At 44.4% G+C, this 21,896-nt stretch overlaps 1 protein-coding gene and 1 pseudogene across 3 annotated transcripts in view; one reads left to right on the top strand and one right to left on the bottom strand.

The window, feature by feature from the left end:
* The window catches only part of Dlg5 (Discs large 5), a 172,575-nt gene that overhangs the window by 124,662 nt on the left and 26,017 nt on the right, over nt 1–21,896 (top strand). For all 3 annotated transcript variants that reach the window (XM_065439425.1, XM_065439424.1, XM_065439426.1), the window contains one exon: nt 9,936–10,168. In XM_065439425.1, coding sequence (XP_065295497.1) covers nt 9,936–10,168 — 233 coding nt within the window. The remainder of the gene's footprint in view (nt 1–9,935; nt 10,169–21,896) is intronic.
* LOC135907712 (uncharacterized) lies at nt 18,033–19,405 on the bottom strand (annotated as a pseudogene).

Raw genomic sequence — 21,896 nt, 5'->3', positions numbered from 1 at the left:
TTCCAATGTATTACATAGGGTTAGCTGTCACCGGTCGAGTATCCTGAGTAATTGCACCGAAATTATAGTCGCAACAGAGAGCACGTATAAAAAGCAGGAGTTTTGCAAAATAAGCGAGGGCGAGTCAAATGAAAGTGAGCCAATGCGAATATATGACAAGCGGGGTACTTCATTTAAACGTAGTCTCCATGAGCATTTAGACAATTGTCCCATTGACTATCGAGTCGCGTGATTCCCGTCTCACAAAATGTCTTGGGTTGCTGCTTCACAAAGTCTGCAACCGACTCTTTCACGTCATCGTCTGACACGAATCTGGTTCCCTTTAGCTGTTTTTTCGGTTGGGCCATAATGTGGAAGTCGCAAGGTGACAAGTCTGAGCTGTATGGCGGATGTTGCAGCGTTTTCCACTTGAACTTTGCCAGTCTTGTATTAACCCTATCAGCGACGTGGGGACGGCCATTGTCGAGGAGCAAGATGACCTCCTTCGTCAATTTTCCACGTCGTTTGTTCTTGATTGCGACACGCAGCCGTTCCGGCGTTTCACAATGTCGGAAACAATTGATAGCCTCTCAAGATTTAGCAAATTCTATCAGTAATGGTCCCTGACGATCGAAAAAAAAGTCAACAACACCTTCCCGGCGGAAATGACGGCCTTTGCTTTCTTTGGGCACGGTGACTTCGAATGTTTCCACTGTAAGTTTTACCATCATGTTTCAGGCTTGTAGTAGTGGCACCATGATTCGTCCCCAATCACAATTGCAGACAAGAAGTCGTCACCCTCATTGCGTTACGGGATCAGATGAGTCAAGGCAGCGCTGAACTGCTCCGCCTTCTAGTGGTGGTTCAAATCTTGGGCATCCATTGCGCACACAAGAGCCGATAACTGCGATGTTCATTAATTATGTGACTTCTGGTACATGGGCCTTGGCGCGAAATCCAGCCTGAGTTCGCAATGTTCGCGGTGAAATGTCTTTTCGAGCGTGAAAAAGACATTCTAGACAAAATCCAGAATGATTTTTAGTGCCGGGGGTTGCTTTGGTCGGTGGTGCATAGACAGCACGAAAAAATTTCGGGGGGGGGGGGGGGGGGGGCTGAAGAGCCCCATAAGCCCCCCCCCCCCCTGGCTACGCTCCTGGTTGGCAGGTATGTAAGTGGTACATAGTCCCAGATAGCCACAAACATCCGATAGATGTACTGGATTGATCCAAACATCCAGCAAAATATGGGATGCCCTATGGACACCCTTTGCATGCACATACATCTAAGGAACGTACAATGGCATCAAAGTTTTGGATGTCCGATGAACATCCATTTAGTTCGTTCATCAGACGTATGGCAGACAAAATTTTGGATGACTATGGAACGTCCATAAAGTTTGTACTTTAGATGTGCATTGTAGGTCCCCCAAAGCTTTCTTTTGCATTGTCTACGCACGCTTCTTCTATGATTTTGACGTGGACGATGCTGAGCAGTTGGAGCCTGTATGGTGTGACGATCATGCGGTATCATCAGTGATCATGTAACAGATGACCATAGATGTCCCATTTTTTAAAATACTTTTCTTTTGAAATTAATTACTTTTTTATTTCCAACTTTAGAAAAGTAATTGAGAAAACAAGGTACAGTATGTTTGGGAATGAACTGAACTGCTTGAAAATTATATCAAGGCACTTTACTTTTGTTGAGCACCACCAAGCTTTTGTAAACTATAGTAGCCACCCTAACTATGACAAACTTCCCGTGTGGAAGTGATTGCGTGGCCTCCAACACTTGACACTCAATCTCGGAGGCCATGTGCGTCGAAAGCATGCTCGAAAGCAAGGAGCCGGAAGCACGCCACAAATTTTGCACTAAATGAAAAATTGTGTATAAGGACGTCAGAAAGGTTACATGATTTAAAGAGATTTCACGCAGCATTATTGTCTAATTATCAATTATTCTCACAGTCGCGTGCCTGTCATACATCACCATAAGCGCAGCCACTGCAGTAGCACAGCAAGCTAGTGTATGCAGGCATGTGTGGGCTTGTGTTCCAATGCTGGCACTGAGCTTTCTCTGTGGCTGAGCCATGCTGCTCTATGCTGTGCTCCCTGAAGGGCTGCAGAAGATAGCGCCAACCTTTCCGTTCTCACAATGAACCACTTTTAGGTTGTGGTGCTGATGCTGTGACACTTCATTTCTTATTCTCGCCATGTCTGCAGTGGTGTATGGTCGTCAGCAGGCACATGGTTTTCAAGATATCTCAGTGGTTTGTTTTTGTACTTTCTTCTCTTTTATGCCGGTAATTAGTGCTTAGCATGGGCCGGAAGAGTTGATGCACAACGCAAACACCCAGCGGTTTCGGCAGTACCCTTCAAGGCATGTCGGCGGTGTTTCTTTTTGGAATAGTGTTAAACTGAGCCAACTAGTGCATAGCTAAGACTAGTTTGAACAGCTGAACTGCAACCCAAAACAAATGGCGATAGAGAAGCGACGTTATTGTTTGTCTCCCTTTATCCCGTGTTTTCTTGTAATGTGCGCTGAAGGTAGTGAGGTTTAGCCTTGTAGTCATGACCGTGATTACAGGTTAGACTGCTACCTGCTTCAAAAGAGGAAGAAAATTTGTGAGCACTCCTAAAGGCACATGGTACGATGCTATGTGCGGCTGGAGGGTGAATCATACTTGGAAGATCACTCTCTTGCTGGTTGGCTTGAGCATCCTAAACATGAAAAGGAGGTCAGAATCTTTACAACTACGCAAATACATTGCTTATTACTTACCCCACATTCAGATATGCACCCTTACTTGAAGCCCCATGCTTGACTTTGTCACTATAACGACAAGCGTGAACGTGCGCAAGACACTCGTTGCCTTTCCTTAGGCGTGTTGGCGGTGGGCTTTATCTTGACCAAATCAAGCATGTGCTTCAAGTTAAGGCACATTTCTGAATGTGGGGGTAAAACATATAAAGTAGCATAAGACGCCTAAATTAACTGGTTTCCAGCTTCTCTAAATTCCGTGATTAGGTTAAAATCGCAGACCAAAAATCCGTAGCTATACCACCTCTTTTACATGGAAGCAGATCTAAGGCATCTGCTTAAATAGTACCACTGACAATGAAATTTGTCCTTGCAAGCAGTAGAGCACAGTGAAGCTTTATATAATGTGTAAAAAGATTGACTGTTCAAGAACACATGAAAGTACATGGCTTGTGCCTACAAATGATACAAGCACATAATACTGCATGCTGTACGAAGGAGCTATGTCAACGTACAGAGGTGCAACAAAGCATGCAAAAGATCACTTAGCTCTACAGACAGCCCTTATTACGGCAGACAGAAAAAAAGCAATGCATGAATGGTGACTACCTCACAACATCAAGCACCACTATCAAAAACGTATGCCAGAGCCACTGAAACCATCGTGCCGTTGTGCACAAAACCTGCGAACCGCGAGAAGCACGTACATTACAAGAAAGACCAGGACGAGTATAAGAAGATGAACTGAAACACGGGACAAAGGGAGACAAACAATAACGTTGCTTCTCTATCGCCATTTGTTTTGGGTTGCAGTTCAGCTGTTCAAACTCGTCTTAGCGATGTACTAATTGGCTCAGTTTAATACTATTCCGACAAGAAATACTGCCGACATGCCTTGAAGGGTACCGCAGGAAGTGTTGTACGTTTGTGTTGTGCATCAGCCCTTCCGACCCAAGCTAAGCACTCATTACCGGCATAAAAGAGAAAGCACAAAAACAAACTGCCGAAATACCTTGAAAAGCATGAGCCTGCTGATGACTGGATACCACTGCAGACATGGCGAGAATAAGAAATGAATCGTCACAGCATCAGCACCACAACATAAAATTGGTTCGTTGTCAAAAAGGAAAGGTTGGCACTATCTTTCTATCTTCTGCAGCCCTTGAGGGAGCACTGCATAGAGGACCACGGCTCAGTGCCAGCACCGAAACACAAGCTCACACATGCCCTATATGCTTGCTTGCTGCTCTAGGGTGGCTAGCTGCGCCATTGCAATGGCTGCGCTTATGGCTATGTATGGCAGGCACGCAACTCTGAGATTAATTGATAATTGGACAATTATGCTACGTAAATTCTGTTTAAATCATTTAACTTTTCTAATGTCTTTAAACATCACTTTTCATTTAGTGCAACATTTATGGCGAGCTTCCGGCTCCTTGTGTTCGACACACATAGCCTTGGAGACTGAGTGTCAAATATAGGAGGCCACACAATAACTTGCACACGTGAGGTTTGTCGTCGCTTTAAAACGTTTGTTGGTGCTTAATAAAAGAAGAGTCCCTTGATATAATTTACATGCGCTTTCTTTCTGCTAGATATAAATTAATTGCTGAATATACTGCATCTTGTTTTTCAATTACTTTTCCAAAGTTGGAAACAAAGTCTACAAAACTCAAAATCTGCAACACGAAAGTTTTGGGTGCACTCAAATTCTTCTTTTGCTTCGCCCACTGCTTGTGCATTTTGTTGTACTGAAGAAATGTACATTTCATGCGCAAGCATCCATTTTATGACGTCCAGCAAAAGAATGAAGAATGGGACGTCTTATGGCCATCCATTACATGTGAACTAATGATAAAGCACGATATAGTCGCACCAACTACAGGCACCAACTGCATAGCATCGTCCACATCAATATCATAGAAGGGCATATACAATGCGAAAGTTTTGGGGGGCCTACAAGGCATGTCTAAAGATACAAACTTTATGGAGGTTCCATGGACATATAAAACTTTGTGCAATGTACGTCTGAAGAACTGTTCCAGAGACGTTCGATGTTCATCCAAGGTTTTGTCCGCTGTACATCTGATGAAGGAACTAAATGAATGTTCAATGGACATCCAAAATTTTGCTGCCCTTGTACATCCCTTTGATTTATGTGCATGTAAACAATGTCGTTAGGACATCCTATATTTTTGCTAGATGTTTGGATTAATTCAGTACCTCTATTGGATGTTTGTGGCTATCAGGGATGTAACTGGAATGTTTACCGGGAAACGCTGGCAGTGAAAACTATGCACAAAGGCGAGCCTTCTGGTAGAAATGCGGCCTCTTGCGTGGGCTGCAATGCAGCAGAGGCGAGTGTCATCTGGAGGTGTTGCAGGGAACTGGGCATGCAGCGTTTTAGGGCCTTTGAGATTTGTGCGCACAAATCTGGGAGTTCGTGGCCGCTTTATGAATAGTAAAAATGCTGGAAAAGGAAGTTAGTGTTTTTTTTTCTTCTTTTTTAGTTTTCGTGTAACAGAAATATGTTTTCTCGTACATTCAAATTACAATCCTACGCTATCATGTCTGTAGGTTGTGTGTAAGTCATACTTTATGATTTTTCTATGTATTTTAGCTTGAGAAATTCAATGAAGTAACTTCCTTGCACCACGTGGAGGGCCTGGGTGGTTTGAAATTCTTTTTGCCAAAACGACGTCTGACGCTAGGCGCCAGATGCCGACGCCAGATTTTCTGCGACACAGGGCCCCTAATGCTATCGCATTAATATTTCTTAGGTGCATGAACAGTCCTATAGGCCATGGGAAGGTGACAGAGTTGGCAAACTAGGGAAAGCTTACCTCCTTGGGCTTGTGCTGTTTGCAGCAGTAGCTACTGCATAAGTTCACATGCATGGCACTCATATAAAAGCTTTAGGCTTTTTTAGTTCAGGTTCAGTCACTTCACATGGCGCTTTAGTAAGATTCTTGCGCAAATGTCTGGTTCTCACTCATAAGTCAGGAAATACTGAGACTGGCACAAATGCTGGAGTGCTTACATTTACTCTGCAACAGAACAGAATGCAGTGGCAGTGATTATGCCCTCACGCATGACTCAACAACCTTGGCCAGGTGGCGCACTACTGTGCCAAGCTAACAGCACCACCTTTATGAAAGAATTTGCGTCGGTGGTTGCATTGGCACTTCATTGATGGTTTGTTTACTTTATGAATGCATGCTCTTGCTTCTTTTTTGCTTGTGGTGCTCGTGGTGTATTATGAATGGTAGTGCATGAACCGGTTGTCAAAAGCTAAGGCAAAGTGCGAACTCCTCTGCTGTTTCAAGCAGAGCACCTGTTTTGTGACTTTAAGATCTAAAAAAGTGTCCCAAGATATATGGGCAAAGATTGCAATAGAAGCAAAAAGCGTGTTTAACTAATGAGCAAAAAGATCTACAAAATCGAGCCTGAGGCATATACCTAATTCAGTACAATACCCGAGCAGCTTTGCTTTCAACATAAACACGTGATGTTTATTTCCTTCCAATGTGAAGCATGCCCATAACATTCCTTATGTGCTGTGTCCCACTTATTTATTTTATAGGTCCATGCATACACAAGCGATCACATTTTTGTGCTCATCTCCCACAGGAGCAGGCAAAATATATTATATAACCACCTCCAAAGACTTTGTACATACTTGCCACACATCTCATTATATTGAGACACTTGAAAAAGGCAACAGCATTAGCGAAAGTTCTGCTGGGAAATTTCAACATTGTTGGGTGTACTAAAAACAGCAAACATTAAATGACTTGTAACAACCTTGCTTTTGTTCCATTGTTGAAAACACTTGGAGTGACTTAGGCAAGCAGCATATTTTCGGAATGATAAATGGCAATTGTTTGAGTGACAGTTGGATATTATGATTGCAGAGAGCAAAGGTGTGTGACAACTGACCAAAATAAAGGCTTAATGAAAAACTATGCCTAAACTGTGCATAATTGCTGATTGTTTACACTACTACTGCCGTCGTTCTTATAAGACATGGCCAACTCGCAGACTGTGTATGCATATCACTGTAGGTACCCATGATCTTGCCCTTTCCATTGTCGTCAACACACCGTCATATTTGCAGAGTTTAGAAAAGACTGCATTGTGGATGTTACCACAACTTAATTTCTTTCATCAGCTTATCCTGCAAAGTGCTTCATCTTGAAAGGGCCCAACATTGAGCTGACACACCCATACATATGAAGCTTACAAAGCTTTCTCATTGTGCAAGTAAGGGCCACTTGATTTATCGCACAGCATGGATGAAAAGAAGACATGTGGAAATAATGAAATGCAATTTGACTGTGCAGTCAATTCTGCACTTGTCTATCATTTGCCAATTACCTGGAAGTCTGTAGAATTGCACTGGCAAGCCTCAGCATTTTGTGTACTCTAGGCCATTGTGCCAATGATCGACACAGCAGTACTTTGTATACCAGGCTTGCCTGGCATACAAAGTACTGCTGTGTCGATCAACCCGGACGAAGGACTTCCTCTCATCCTTCGTCCGGGTTGCGCTGCCCACCCATAGGAACATGTTGCTCGATGACAAGGTCATATTTCTCATCGTGCAAATGCAACCAGTAACATCATGTGTGCTGCCAGCGTAAATGGACGTGCAGTCACTCTGACAGGATGTGACCATCTACATTTGAGTCTGTCTGCAAGAGAAGCCATCACTACTGGTGTCACCAGCAAAAGCTTGGGCTTACCTCGTCTATGCGTGAAGTTGGAGAAAGCACTCCTCATGCCCAACAGAAACTTGCAGCAAGCTAATCTGACATCCTATTTTTAGGCGCAATAAAGAGACAAGGCTGGTCACCATAGAGGTGGAATCACTTGGGCACTGCTTTTTACCTGCTTGTGGTTGCCCAAATGTTTGCATGCTGTCGTGTTATAGCATTACCACTTGTCAAACTTTTTGTTGTTCCTTTCACTGTGTTGTAACAAGGGTTTGCTGTACAAAATAAAAAAATAAATGAATACACAGAGAGGCCAACTTTTTGGAACTGTCGAAGCCAGCCTGATTGAGCATTCGTTGATGTATTCATAGAACCCTGGTTTAGCTAAAGGAAGAAGCCGTTTAGTATCATTTTGAAAAAGTTTGGAGCTCTCCAGCAGTGTCTTTAAAAGTACCGTATTTACACGATTGTAAGTCGACTCGAATGTAAGTCGAACCCCCCCATATCACATGTGAAAGGGAAAAAAAAGGGCATACCCGCGGGTGCATTCCATAACGAAAATTTATTAGTAGCTGGCACGGTCACTGGACTACTCGTCCTCACTAATGCTGCCATCGTCATTGCTGCTACGGTCCCACAGCATGTTGTCGCCCAGCGAAATTCCGCATTTGCATATATACATAAGTCCACACCGAAAGCACCCAACCACACACAGCCGTCAGGGAGGCTCTTTTGACATGTCCGATTGGCGTAAGTTTGCGGTCTTCTGCCGCCAGCCACTTATACACATGGCGGAGCAAGTCCTTGAAAGGTGAAGATCCAGGCTTGTCTCATGACCATGTCGTACGTCACTGGCAGGGACCGATCGTGCATTTCAGCAACGTACGCTGCAAGCTTGGCCTCTAGCTCCGGAAAGCGTCCCGTCTTCACCCCGCGGAAACTTCGCTTGCCGTCACAGGTGAAAAGTTTGCTTCGCTGCAGTCGCTACTCTTGCACCACCCATTAAGGAACATCAAACTTCTGGCCCGCTGTGCAGTTATTTGTTTCTTCAGCGGAAAGGATGGCAGCCCTCCTGAACGCTGCTGTGAACGAGCGCCGAATGTTTAGTGGACTCTGAGCACTCATGACGATTGAGGAAGCACGGAAGTAGCACGCGACCGGCAGTCAAATTGAATGCATGAAACTAAAGAGCTACACGAAAAGAGAAACATCGGGCGGTGTCTGCTCTTCCATGAACTATTGGTACTCCCCGCAAGCGCCGGTGTTCTGAGGGTGCCGCCGCAAATGGAACAGCGGCACTTCCGTGAACTATCGACCCCCCCCCCCCCCCCATGAGTGCTGTGTGTGCTGCAAAACTCTCAAAAATGTTGAAAACCCTTCCAAAAAGCAAACAAACGTGCAGGATGGTGGAAAGCTATAGGTAGGGCCGTAGAGCAAACATAAAATTTTAACTACGTTGTAGCTCCCTTGATATCTTGTTGGTCTCGCTTTTTTTTGGAGTGCCACATTTTGGTTTCGATTGCAAGTTGACCCTCCCCCCATCCCCACTTCAGATTCTCAAATTAAAAAAAATAGGTCAACCTACAATCACATAAATACGGCACTACAGCTCTGCATATTTCTGTTCTATTTCTCAAATGATGATCGTTATAAAGCTTTTCTTTTAAATGTGTAAGCATTTCTATGCTTATCCAATGAGAAAACTGTCCGTCCGGCCTGTAAGACTATTGCTTTACAAGATAGCGCCTGCTGCCTCTTGCTTTAACACAAGCTACGCGGCAAGAACACAGAGCTCACGAAGCTGTCAACACTCGCCGCACTGAGCCCCCATCGCAGATTGCTTTCAGCATTGGGGCCCGCGCATCTCTCTTCAACACAGAATTCAATGGCGGGAACACAGAGCACATGAGGCTGTCAGCAGTCAGCGTTCTCTGTCACCATCGCAGATTGTTTTCAAGATACAGCCCTCGTGGCTGCGCCAGATTCCGCCGCCAAAGTGCAGTCGATCACGGTTCATAATGGTTGGACACAGATGGATAAGGCACTAAAGAGTAATAACGGCTTATAATGATCGTAACGTCATCATCTACTTGCGCCGCCATCGGCAGCAGTTAATGTCGCCGCAGCGCTCTCCTTTGTACTGGTTGGATCAAGTTTTATAACATTGATAATGATACTGGGCAGCATGGGGATGAGCAAGTGGCACAATGCTTACGTATACTTAGGCACACCTAAAACACCTCCCAGAGGAGTTCCTGTGTAAATTAAAAAGAAAAAAGGTGCCTTCAAGTTTTATTTCTGGCTGTTTTGTGGTATCATATATATCTTATTTCACCAATTAAAATAATCGCTATATTTATGTTGCTTTTACAGGAAGTGCACGGTAGAAAAGAAGGGTTGAGCAAGTTGCAGAAAATTAGAGATGCACAGTTGAAGTTTGGTTTTGCACCTGATGATGGAGTGATATCTGATATCTTACAGACCCAAGTCTGCGGCCCGTGATCCTGGTGGGCCCGCTGCAGGAGGCGGTAGTAGATAAGCTAGAGCAGGACTTTCCGCAACAGTTCCAGCGCTGTCCATCACAGCCCCTGCGTGGTTCACTGCAGGCCTTGGAACAGGGCCTGCAGGACTTGAGCCTGCTCGATTTTCGCCGCCGAGGTTCCCACTATGAGTGCCTCACCCTTGATGCCCTCCGCTACTGTACCAACCACAAGGTACGCTTTGCTTGTGATGTTAGCTGCCACAAACCAATGTTTACTCATTCACATTGCTATTTGGAGTAGGTGTTGAACAAGCTAAGAAGAAATATCACTTGTTTTATGGTGCGGCTATGTATTGAGGTAGTGTATTTCTTGCATCTTTAGCTTTTTGTTGCCATCAAAAGTAATATGAGCGTATTATTACTGCTGCTTTCAGTGCTTTATGTGCAAAGATTTTACTTATTCATCATAAACTTATACTTTATAATGTTTTTTTAATTATTCATGGGCGAAAATGGAGCTTTTATCAGAAGAAGTTGCTGTAACATTGAAGAAAAAAGATGGAATAATATCACAGCTCATAACTATTGTAGATATTTAGTGCCATGTCTGCTAGTGTTTGGTAGTATTAACATGTGTGTCAGAATGCAGACATGTTAGGTTCCTGTAATGTACACAACCACTGTTTTATTATTGCTACAAAGCCCTTCATATCTTTTCCTATTTTTTACCACAGGAAAGATGTGACTGATTTTGTGGGTATTATATTTGGAAAGCATTTCTGAACATTTCTTTTACAATGGGGCTTCTTCAGTGCTACTTTGTGCGAATAACTATTGGACTGAGTATTCCTGTGGCATGCACTCTTTTGATGCTGCAGCCTGCTAGTCGTAAAGGAATTACCAGGTTTACATGAACATTTAAATCATCTTAGACATCGTATTTAATTCTTTCTTTACTCCTAGAAATGTGCCCAATTTTGGTGCGTTTACATTTTTTCGTTTTATGTCAAGAAATACTGGTTTTGTCATATACAGTAAAAGCTCGTTAATTCGAACCACAAGGGGAAGCCGCTTCAGTTCGAATTAACGAAAGTTCGAACTAACGAAAGTCAAGGAGAGCAACAGTACACCGCGATTTGGAAGTAGTAGGGCATGTCAGAAATTTGGCGTGTGCCGCGGGCACACGCCATCTCCAAGTCGAAGCTCTGGTTCCGACTGTACCACACCACCGATGTCCACCGAAACGAACGTTAGCCGAGGCTTAACACTATCACAATGAATCGCGACGGCCGATACCTCCTAAGATGAAAACAGAGGTGTACAACCGAAGAAGACTGCCGAGACAAAGGCGCTGAACATGTGAAGGTGGCGAAGGGCCTGATTCGTTGGTTCTTGATTGCAAGCGCAGCTGCGACGTACTTGATTCGCTGTGTTTAGGCGCTTGCCGTGCCATCTCCGCACAACATTAGCAGCTGTACAAGATTTGCAAAGCCTACGAGATTCGCAACGGGCATGAAGTCTCGGAGGTTACATAGAATGGAGAGGCGGCAGCCGCCGCTGCCTTCTGGCTGACCCCGCGTCGGTTAGATTTTTTTCCGATTTTGCCTTCTCTCGCCGTTCTCTCCGTTTCGGAGGCAATACAGCCTTGTGTGTAGGCAGTAGGCGCGTTTCTCTGGCCGTGTGCCAGGCGAGCGTAGTTCGAATTATCCGTGAGGGAACCTTTTCGCGTTCGAATTAACGGAACTTTTTATACATATACTTCTATGGAGCTTGGCTGAACCAAATCGTACAGTTCGAATTATCCATAAATTCGAATTATTGAAGTTCGAATTAACGAGCTTTCACTGTACAGGGTGTGCCATGTAGCTTGAGCCAAACATAAAAAAAATTGGAGGACGCTTGAGCTTCGCCTTTAACATTATAATGTTAAAGGCGATCCCTGACTGCTTCTCATGCTTCCCGGCAACTGCAGTGTATGTAACTATAATGTTTACCGTGAAACGCTCGTGGTGAATACTATGCACAAAGGCAGGTTTTCTGGTAGAAATGCGGCCTCTTGCATGGGCGGTGATGCAGCGGATGTCATCTGGAAGTGTTTCAAGGAAGTGGGCACGCCGCTTCGTGGACTCGTAAGATATTTACGCGCCGCCATGCACAAATGGCGGCACCGTCTTCAGTCTAGGCATTGTCGAAATACTGGAAAGGAAAAGGTGTTTGTTTCACATAACAGAATTATGTTTTCTCTTATATTCAAATTACAATCCAAGAGCTATCATGTCTGTAGGCTGTGTGTAAGTCGTAGTTTATGATTTTTCCACATATTTTAGCTTGAGAAATTCAGTTAGTTCAGTCAATTCCTTGCGTCACATGGCAAGCCTGGGTGTGCGTGGTTCGAAAATATTTTTGCCAAAATGACGTCCGACCCCGGACGTTGACGCTCGATTTTCTGCGACACGGGCTCCTTAACGCTTTCGCGTTAAAATATACAAATGCTACATAGCTGGACAGAACCAAAGTAATGTTGTTTGCCATTGCTTGGAGATATTCAGATTGTTTTTTCATCCTGCCTATTATATGATTAGTCTTAATCAATCAACTTCTCCAATTTTATAATTAGATGAAAAGTGTCAATGATAAAATTGTAAAGCAACATGAAAAACTCCCGATACAGCTTTCTCTTGCTCAATATGTGCTACTTAAAAGTGTTTTTCTGAGTGTGGAAGAAGTCCTCAAATACATGCGAAATTGCCGTGCAACTGGCCGCTTGTGGCACTTGTGTGTATTTGCGGGCTTCATTCATGCTCAGAAAAACACTTTTATGTAGCACGTATGGAGCAATAGAAAGCTGTATTGGGAGCTTTTCATGTTGCTCTACAATTCTCTCATTGACACTTTTCATTGAATTATAATATTTGAGAAGTTGATTAATTAATGAAGGCTAATTATCTAATGAGGCAGAATGAAAAAAAAATAATCGGAGTATCTCAAAGTGATGGCAAACTACATTACCTTGGTTCTGTCCAGTTATAGTTACATGGCATTTGCATATTTTTAATGTTTGGCTCAAGTTACACGGGACACTCTGTGTACTGTCATGCATCAAGCTGTGGATTAATCGATGGTGTTTTGAATAAAGCAAAGCCAAAATAATTGTTTGAAAAGTTTTTTTATAAGTGTAATGTGAAGTTCCAAAGGAGCACCCCAGAAAGTGTGAATTAAAAGAATAATTGGCCATGTTGCCCTAATGTACTGCGAGTAAAAAAAATCTGAAGTATACAAAATATGTCCTTCCTGTGGTTTACAACTTTCCTAAGTTAGATCATGCTAAAAAAAGTTATTGTAGATTTTGTTGAGATTGATGTTAGGACATTCGTCATCATGCTTTGTGGGAAAGCTGTTGCTCCATAAACGTGGAAAAGTGATTTACATCACTTTCTCTCCTTGTTGAAAATGTCCAGTTTACATTTTTTTCTGCATTCTTTTAGACCTTTAGACCAACGGCTTTTAGTGTGGGGAATGTTCACTGCATTCCTTGTGCTCAATGGAACATGCTCAATCAGCTTCTCCGTGAAAGCAAGCTGGCCAAGCCATGCACCTTGAACTGGTGCAGGAGCCTCTCAGTGCTGTGTCTAGTATTTCCACTGAAAAATGAAATTCAGGGCTTTTACATGTCAAAACCAGTATTATGAGGCACACCATAGTGGAGGACCTCGGATTAATTTTGACCACCTGGGCTTCTTTAATGTGCACCCAATGCATGGTATGGCCATTTGCACGGATTGTGTGCAGGAAAAGATGAAACCGTTAGTGAATCTACTGCATAAGGTCTGGCTGATATTGAATGTGTGCTCTTGTCTGAGTGAAAACTCCACACGATGGGATTATTTTTTGCATAATTTTCTGTGCATATCCCCTTCAGGCATATCCATTCAACATCCAGGTACATATCAATTGAACATTTAGTTTCATATTTATTGCATCTCTAGAATCATGAAAAGTGCACAGCTTTAGGATGGATTAAAGGGAACGTGAAACAATTTCGACAATTTTGTACAAACATACTGAGTTGTTAGGGTAGGTCTTTCTGATCGTTAATTGATGTATCTAAGTGCTCCACATAAAGCATGTGATTTATTATAAGGTTTTAAAAATGTACATTGCTACTGATCGCAGCATGCCACTTGGTTAAGTTTTCAGCCGCCCCTGACCAGGTGACGCGAGGTGACCATGGGACACCAGTAGGGCGAGCTATTCGATTGGCTACCCAGGGCACCTCGTCGATAACTTTTCCACCTTTATCGCAAACAAATGTTGTTTGTAATAGTTGGAATGTTATTTAATTTGTTTCTATAAAAAAGAAAGTAACATAAAGAGAATGCACAAGGACAATTTATCACTACACCCAAGACTTCCGGCATACAGCAAGTGTCGTCTGCTTGTGTTACTACATGCTCTGTGTTGAGGAGAGCTCTGCGGTCAGTGTTGGTATCAATCTTTCTTTTCGCGAGCGTTGTGGTTATCCCTTGTTACATTGTGGGCTGCAAACGTAACGATTGGCAATATGTCAAGCTGCAACATTGTGTCCCTCTGCAAGGCAACAGATGAGCGGAGTGGTTGCATTGGACTATCGCATTGGACGCATTGGACTATCGGTATCCAATGGGCGCCAGGATTTGCATGTTTGTGGCTGTCACTTTACGCTAGAGGATTACTACCACAACAGTGTTTCGCGTGTCCAGTGTACACATAAACGCAAGGGCAAGTGCACCGGGCCTGGGCCTGGGCATTTCATGGGGTGAGCAGAGGCGCTAACGTGAACGGTCTGCACGGTGCAGCCACCTTGTGGCTCGGAGCTCAACCAAACACAGATCTAATATAGCTGTAATGAAGTGTATTCTACTTTGCTGCTGGTGTAAATTTTTGGCAGGAGCCTAATCGTGAACACATTGTTTTTGTAAATGCTTAAAATGTATTACGCTTTAATTAGAGCAATATTAGCTTATTGTTTGACTGTTGAAGCTCTGTGCCACCACATGTCTGGACTGTGCAGACTGATCAGGTCGTTTACGTACATCTAGGCTAAAGCTCCTTTATCACATAGTAGTATGGAGGGGCTTTAGTTTACACCTCCACCCATCCGTCGAAATGCCCAGCTTGACTGTGGTTACCAGAATATCGGACATGCTCGGTGCTGCGACAGAATGCTCGCAACACATGCTGCTTCGATAGCGCTTGCTTGGGATCGACTGTCGGGCGGCTGCCGACACGTTGGAGAGGCTTCACATGCTGGCTTCCAGACAACCGGAAGTACAAGACACTGCGTCCCATTATAACGCAGAGCCAGTGAAAGCAGAGCTCAGCCCAGATCACTTGGCGAACGAGTTGAGGAGAAAATGCATGGCTGTGGAGGAGGGTAACTTGTAATTGTCCGTAGCTCTCTTAATATGAGACGCTTCACACAAATTGTGGTGCGAATGGTTTACTGTAGCTGTACCCTACACATCTACAAAATCTGTTCGAACTGTTTCAGGGACCTTTTAAGAATTATCAGTTCTTCTGTGAGTTTTGTCAAGCTTACAGAATATGGACTCCATCTAAGAGCTCTATACAGGAATTTCAGATATGAAAGCATCACCTATTTCATGTTTAGCATATTTGGAAAGCACCTATCCAGCCACCTGGAAAAGATGCCTAATGTAAAACATTGTGTAAAACAATGAAGTGAACATGCTACGTGATGACATACCGACACTGAGAGCCAACACCGAGAAGTCTACCTTCCAACTTGTTTTACTAAAACACTTTGCACATATTACTGCAGGTCCTATCAGAAGTGTTTCAAGATGTATGCAACATGTTTTAAATATTCCATTAGTGCTTTTGTTTTTGATGCGGCATCTTGGTGTGCACAAGTGTGCACTCAATGCCTAAAGAAGATTTGCTGTTGAAACACTAATGAACAAGAGCAAACCAAATGTGGAAAGAAAAATTTCCAGTGTCACAGGAACATAAATATCGGAACCATATACACTTCAGAACATTTGCCAAAATTTATGGCATTGTTAAAACAGCGGAGCTGTCAGAGTGGAAACTCATGCTCTACAGGTTTTGTATTGTATGATTTGATTGGTGAAACACACATTGGAGGTCAGATTTGACAATACCGCCTGTCAGTTTTATTTTTTGTGACTCCCCAGTGTGGCCAAATTGACGAATTTGTTTATAAATATAAGAGCAGTCTTCAATTCTTACAGTGCCTTGCCATTGCTTGTACTGTAATAAAAATTCTTAAGTCAAAGTGTTTGGCCATGTGTGGAAAAGTTATTGGTCGAGTCAATAATTTTCTTAGGACTCAACAAAACAAGTGTTTGTTAGTTCATGTACTGTATCACTATAAATTCAAATGTGAACGAACTGAAAACGACTCCAGTGTGCTGTCGTGTTTCCGGGGAGCACGAACACTTGGAGCTACTCTATACTTGTTTTTTTTTTTTTTTGACCCTAAAACAATTTTGTCAAGAAACGATTTTGTCGATTTTGTACAAATGTACTGAGTCGTTGGGGTATGTCCTTCTGGTCATTAAGGGGGGACGTACCTTCCGCATCGCGAGAAATGGCCAAAAATTTGATCTTTCAAAAATCATATATTCAGTTTCTATAATTTTCTTTCTCACTGATTCTGAAGTATCATCACTGAAAACCATCTAGAAGCTCTCTAAAAAATTTGTATCAGCCAAAGTGGCGAAAAATTTAATTGAAATCGCGAAAGAACAGTGTTTTTCAAGTCACAATATCTCCGGAACGGTGCAACCGAGCACCGCCATCTTGGTCTCGTTTGAAAGCACATTTCTCTGTCTTCAAATTTGCCCCTTCAGCTATCTTCACCATACAGAAACACATGCACAAAAAGCGAATGATTGGAGGTGATTCTAAAGTCTCCGATTGGCTGCACCCGCCACATGACTCCAGCGCTGTTCACCACGGGTCCGGTGCTCACTCTATAGTGGCATCGTCTGCTCGGCTCTTTGCACTTCGCGAGCTCCGGACAGTCTCCATAATCTCAACGAGTGTCAAAACGGGTGCTACGTGGACATCGCAGTAGCAGGCCTGATCCTCTGTTTGTGGATGTCTCAGACTCGCGGATAAGCATTCCGAGCATCGGCAATGTGGTCTTCGCGGCCAAGCTTCGCACAGGGAACCCTCAGACACGCGGCTAAGCCTTGGGTCCAAGACTTGCATCAGCACTTCGGACCGCGTGACTAAGTAGGTGTTTTGCACATTGGCTTCTTGGACCTGTGACCAAGCGCATCATGCTGACTGTTTTGTCATATATGGTCACAATATCTCGTAACAGTATCTGTCATACCACCCCTTCATAAAGAGAACCTCATGATTAGGTCTGTTAAAGGGGACATGACATGGTCACCCAACAATTTGTGGTTTTTCACGAGAAATTGAAGTAGAGGGTCTATTATGGCTATACACATGTAAAAACTGGGCAGTAAAAGCACGTTTCTGTCCAAAATATGAGATAGAACTCACCGGCTATAATCCCTGCCTTCCAGCGCCCACTGCCATATTGCCATGCCATGTGTGACCTCATGTGCTGCATGGAACCGAGTCGTCGGCTGCTAAAAAATCAGCCACCGCACCACGTGAGGTTGGAGCATATTGCCGTTTATTGCTGTATTTGCTCCAGATATCATGTGCCATGTCTTCTGCACCACCAACTTCGCGTGATGAAGCAAGCGCCGAATCTTTGAGCAGCAGAAGCAGTGATGGTGTAGTATACACTGCACATTTTGACTTCGACCTCATTACCACCAGCTGAAGCAACGAAACATGGCCTCTGAAATTTGCACGTACCGGCTGGTGCGTCCAAATTGTTGAGGCGAAGGCCGAAGGCAGCATAGTAAACGTGGTCAACATAGATGGCAACCAAGGAGGATATATAAAAATTGCTGGAGTGGAAGCCGCCTATACGCGCCTATGGGCAAGGGTGAAGCCGCGCCGAACGGCCGGCGGCCATCTTACCAGAGGCAAAAGGCAGCGGCGCAGCCGCGCCTCCACTTTTTCGCGCTGCTCATGAAGGCGCTCGCATTCAGAAACCAATGAAAACAAGTGCTTCTGGTTGTAAACGGTTATCTCCCATCAACTGTAGCAGCCAACTGGCGTGAAGAAGGCTATGTAACTGCGGAAATATAAAGGAGAAAAGCATAGCGCAGCCGCCCTTTTTCGCGTTTACAAAGCAACGCTAACGAGCGGTTCCAGTATTAAACGTCTATTTTTCGTCAACCAAAGGGAAACTGGCATGTACAAGGCAGTTTGCCAGCTCAAACATTAAGCAGAAAAGCTTAGCACTGCCGCGCTCGTGCTTTTCCGCGCTGCGGATGACGTTGCTCGCATTTACAGAGCAACAAAAACGAGTGGTTCTAGTTATATACATTTATTTTCCATCAGCTAGCAGAAAACTGGCATGTAAAAAGCAGTGTAACTGTGCAAATATTAAGGAGAAAAGCGTAATGCAGCTGCGCTCGCGCTTTTTCGCTTTGCTGATGCAGCTGCTCCCATTTAGAAAGGAATGCAAATGTGTGGTTCTAGTTGTAGTCGTTTATTTACCATCAACCAGCAGCCAACTGATATGCAGAAGGCAGTTCAAATGAGCAGATATTAAGGAGAAAATTTCACATACAGTCAAGAACACCATGACAGACACCCTACTGGTGATTGAAAATAATCACCCTCGACAAAAGTGGTCTCACTTTGTTTTTGATCAGTTCACGGTTTCGTTCTTTCGTCATGTGGTGTATTCTCACTTTTATATATTCTTCAGCGATTTTTTTGCACAAGCTTTAAATATGGTTATCAAGTGGATCAAGATCAAGGATGTGGTCCTCCAGTTTCTGGAACCAGTTTTTCTCTGTGCAGGTGCCCAGGACTTCAAGGATGAGGTGTTTTGATCTTACCGTCACCATTTTAATAGTATCATATTCTGCCTGTAGCCGTCGCAGCCCCTTTTCAACTGCTTCACACAGGCCAACGACGTCTTATGACGGTGAAATAAGTCCACCTCGGCTCTTTTGCCTAATTAAAGGTGCCAGTTCATCCGTGTGCAGGGCTGCGATGCACAGTTCACATGTTACCGTTGAACGAACTTTCTTAACGACGAAACCTGCAATGTACGGCACTACAGCACCGACAAAAGCTGACAGGCTTTCTGGGCAGTCAATGTGATGGGTATAGTTATGGTCGTCGGCCTGCAGGATTGATGACCTGCGCATATCAGTAAGCATGCTGCTTTCACCTACCAAAGCTCCTGTAGTTGTTGGATTTAGAATTGAGACTATGCCTTGGGAGCAGTTTCCAGAGCTTGATGAAGTCACTTCTGTCTGAACCAACAGACGCTTGTATGCAGCCATGAACTGCGCAGCGGTTGGGTTGTTGTTATAACCACCTCGTGCACGTATGGACCCGAAGAAGTTTTCGGCGTGATCTTGGCTAAGCTTGTGCGTCAGCAAGTATTTCAGCTGATCCTTGTGAACAAGCTCATCGAACAATTTTTCTGTGCTGGTCATGCACACCAAAAATCCAACGAACCCAGTTTTCTTCAGCCCTTCTATTACTGGACGCCCTGCAGGGTCTCTCAGCCCTTGTATATAGGCACGGGCCTCGGAAAAGAATAGCTTCCAGAGGGCTTCATTCTGCTTGCGAAGAGGTGCCTTATAGGACCTTGCAAGTGGGTTTCGAGAGTTCATGATGTCGAACAAGCGATCAAAAAGCCTAATGAACTTAGCTGTTGCAGTGGCACCCTTGAACTGTGGCAGCTTGAGCACTTGTTCGCAGAAGTCCAAGGCGTCAGCAACTGAAGCACTCGACGCTTGTACTGCATATCGTACTTTCATCTTTTGCTTTTCCCACTGGACATGCACCTTTGTGAGCTTGTTTCCAAGCCGCAACCCTTCTCCACGTTGCAATGCCTCCAATGCCAGTATATAAGCCCACTTCACGTGATTTCCTTCCATGTCAATAAGGTGGCTTACAGTTGCCAGTGAGTTCCGCACAAGCTTAATCATGTGCCAGGCATCTAAGATAAACTGAATGTTTTTGGTGCAGTCAGCAGGGTTGACAAAGCTTGTAGAAAACCGGTGAGAAGACAGTAGAAGCTCAGCGCCTAAACATTTCGCCATAGTGAAGTTAGAGGAGGCACCATCAAATGTAAGAGAGATGACATTAGCCTGCACTGACTCATACTCACGGGCTTCTGTAGATGCTCCGGAAACGCAGGGAACACAGAAGGAACACTACCCGCACGCAGTCGCGTTGTCTGTCCGGTGCGGTCGAAGCACTCCGGCGCGAAATGCACACAACAAAGGCGATCTCCATCTTTCGCATGCCACCTTTCACGGCGAACAGCCCGCTCCCACAGGCTCCGCAGCTCCGGATCTTTTGGAAACCTGTTGGCAATTCCAGGACTATTAGTCGTTGCACACACACACACACAACTTATCGGTTGACATCCATCGGCAACGCGAGCGTAGTGGCTCAATGAAAGTGTCCTCGTGTACTTACAGGTGAAACGTGAGGCCACAACCCTTCTTCAGCCTGTTCGCACATCCGTAGGCAACGCAAGAGGCAACCATAATCAAATCGATGGTGTCTGCATGCCCCTCACATCAACTTGCACTGCAGACCAACTCACGAAAACAGCAGCGCGAGCCGGTGCCGCCGGAGCCGAGCGCGCTTTCTGCCTCTGGCAAGATGGCGGACGGAGGCTTCGGTCGGAGCGCGCCCTCTCCACTCCAGCAATTTTTATATATCCTCCTTGATGGCAACATTGGTGTTGCGTGAACCGTTGCTGATACCTTTCCGCACTGTTGAGTACTATAGCTTTATTTCATCATATTTCATGCATGCAGTGCTGCATGGGAGACGAAGTCTGGCACTGCTTTGCGCAATGCGAATTGTTATGCACGTAGATTGTTTGCCAGCATGCATTTCATGCTGGCATGTCTCTCGGATCCATACTCAACAAAACTACGATTTTGTTAAGCTGCCACGCACTCCCACCAGTTATTTTTTTTCCTCTCTGTAGTTGTGTACGGCATTTTTAAACAGATGCCCGCGCACATGTGTCCACAGCGCAAGGATATTGCGTGATGCTCGCTTTGGCTGAACCTTTACTTGAACTTGCTTTATTGCACCCAATGTCGGTAAAAAAAAGTATCAAGGCTAATGTTTGGCCGGGGCACTGCCTGCCCGGCAGGCAGTGCCACACATCAGGTGCACGAACACTGTCAGCATCGCGTCTGGCCACAGCCTCAGCTTTTTCACAGGTATCCCAAACTAGGCGAGCAGGCACAAATTGTCATTGTAGCTGTCTGGCTTGAAGTGCTCTGAGAACAATACAAAAGCGTTAGATGAGCACCAGTCCTTTCTGCCCACATTCATTTCCCAAGTCTTACACTTGACGGGCTCCTTGGGGAAACTGAAAAACAATACAGAGCACCCCTTGTTCCATTCACTCTGGCATCCCACAGCACCACATAGGCGCTGCAGTGGCATTGTTTCAGCCGCTGTAAGTTAAACAATTCCAATGGCAAGCTGAACAAAGCAGAAGTTTCCCGCATGCACGCACAGCTGAAACACAGATTCTCTGCTGGAATGTACATGCTCGCTCGGCAAGCATGCAGCTTCTGATGTTCACGGCTCGTGAGCATGCTGGTGGTGCTCGGCTGTTATGGCATTCAAGCTTAATATAAAAAATTTAATTACAAATTACATGCTTGCTCAGATGCGTTAAAATTTTGCCAATGTGTTCTTGAACGCACACGGATTACCTCATACCATACAGATTATGATCGAAAATTGGGTGTCACGCCCCCTTTAACTAGACACCTTGAGCTGACACAGACACTAGGCTGCAGAAGTGACGCATCACACAAATGTACAAGCTGGAAAAG

The sequence above is a fragment of the Dermacentor albipictus genome, chromosome 1, assembly GCF_038994185.2.
Source record: "Dermacentor albipictus isolate Rhodes 1998 colony chromosome 1, USDA_Dalb.pri_finalv2, whole genome shotgun sequence".
In the NCBI taxonomy this organism is placed as follows: domain Eukaryota; kingdom Metazoa; phylum Arthropoda; class Arachnida; order Ixodida; family Ixodidae; genus Dermacentor; species Dermacentor albipictus.
This window is presented reverse-complemented; position numbering and strand designations above follow the sequence as displayed.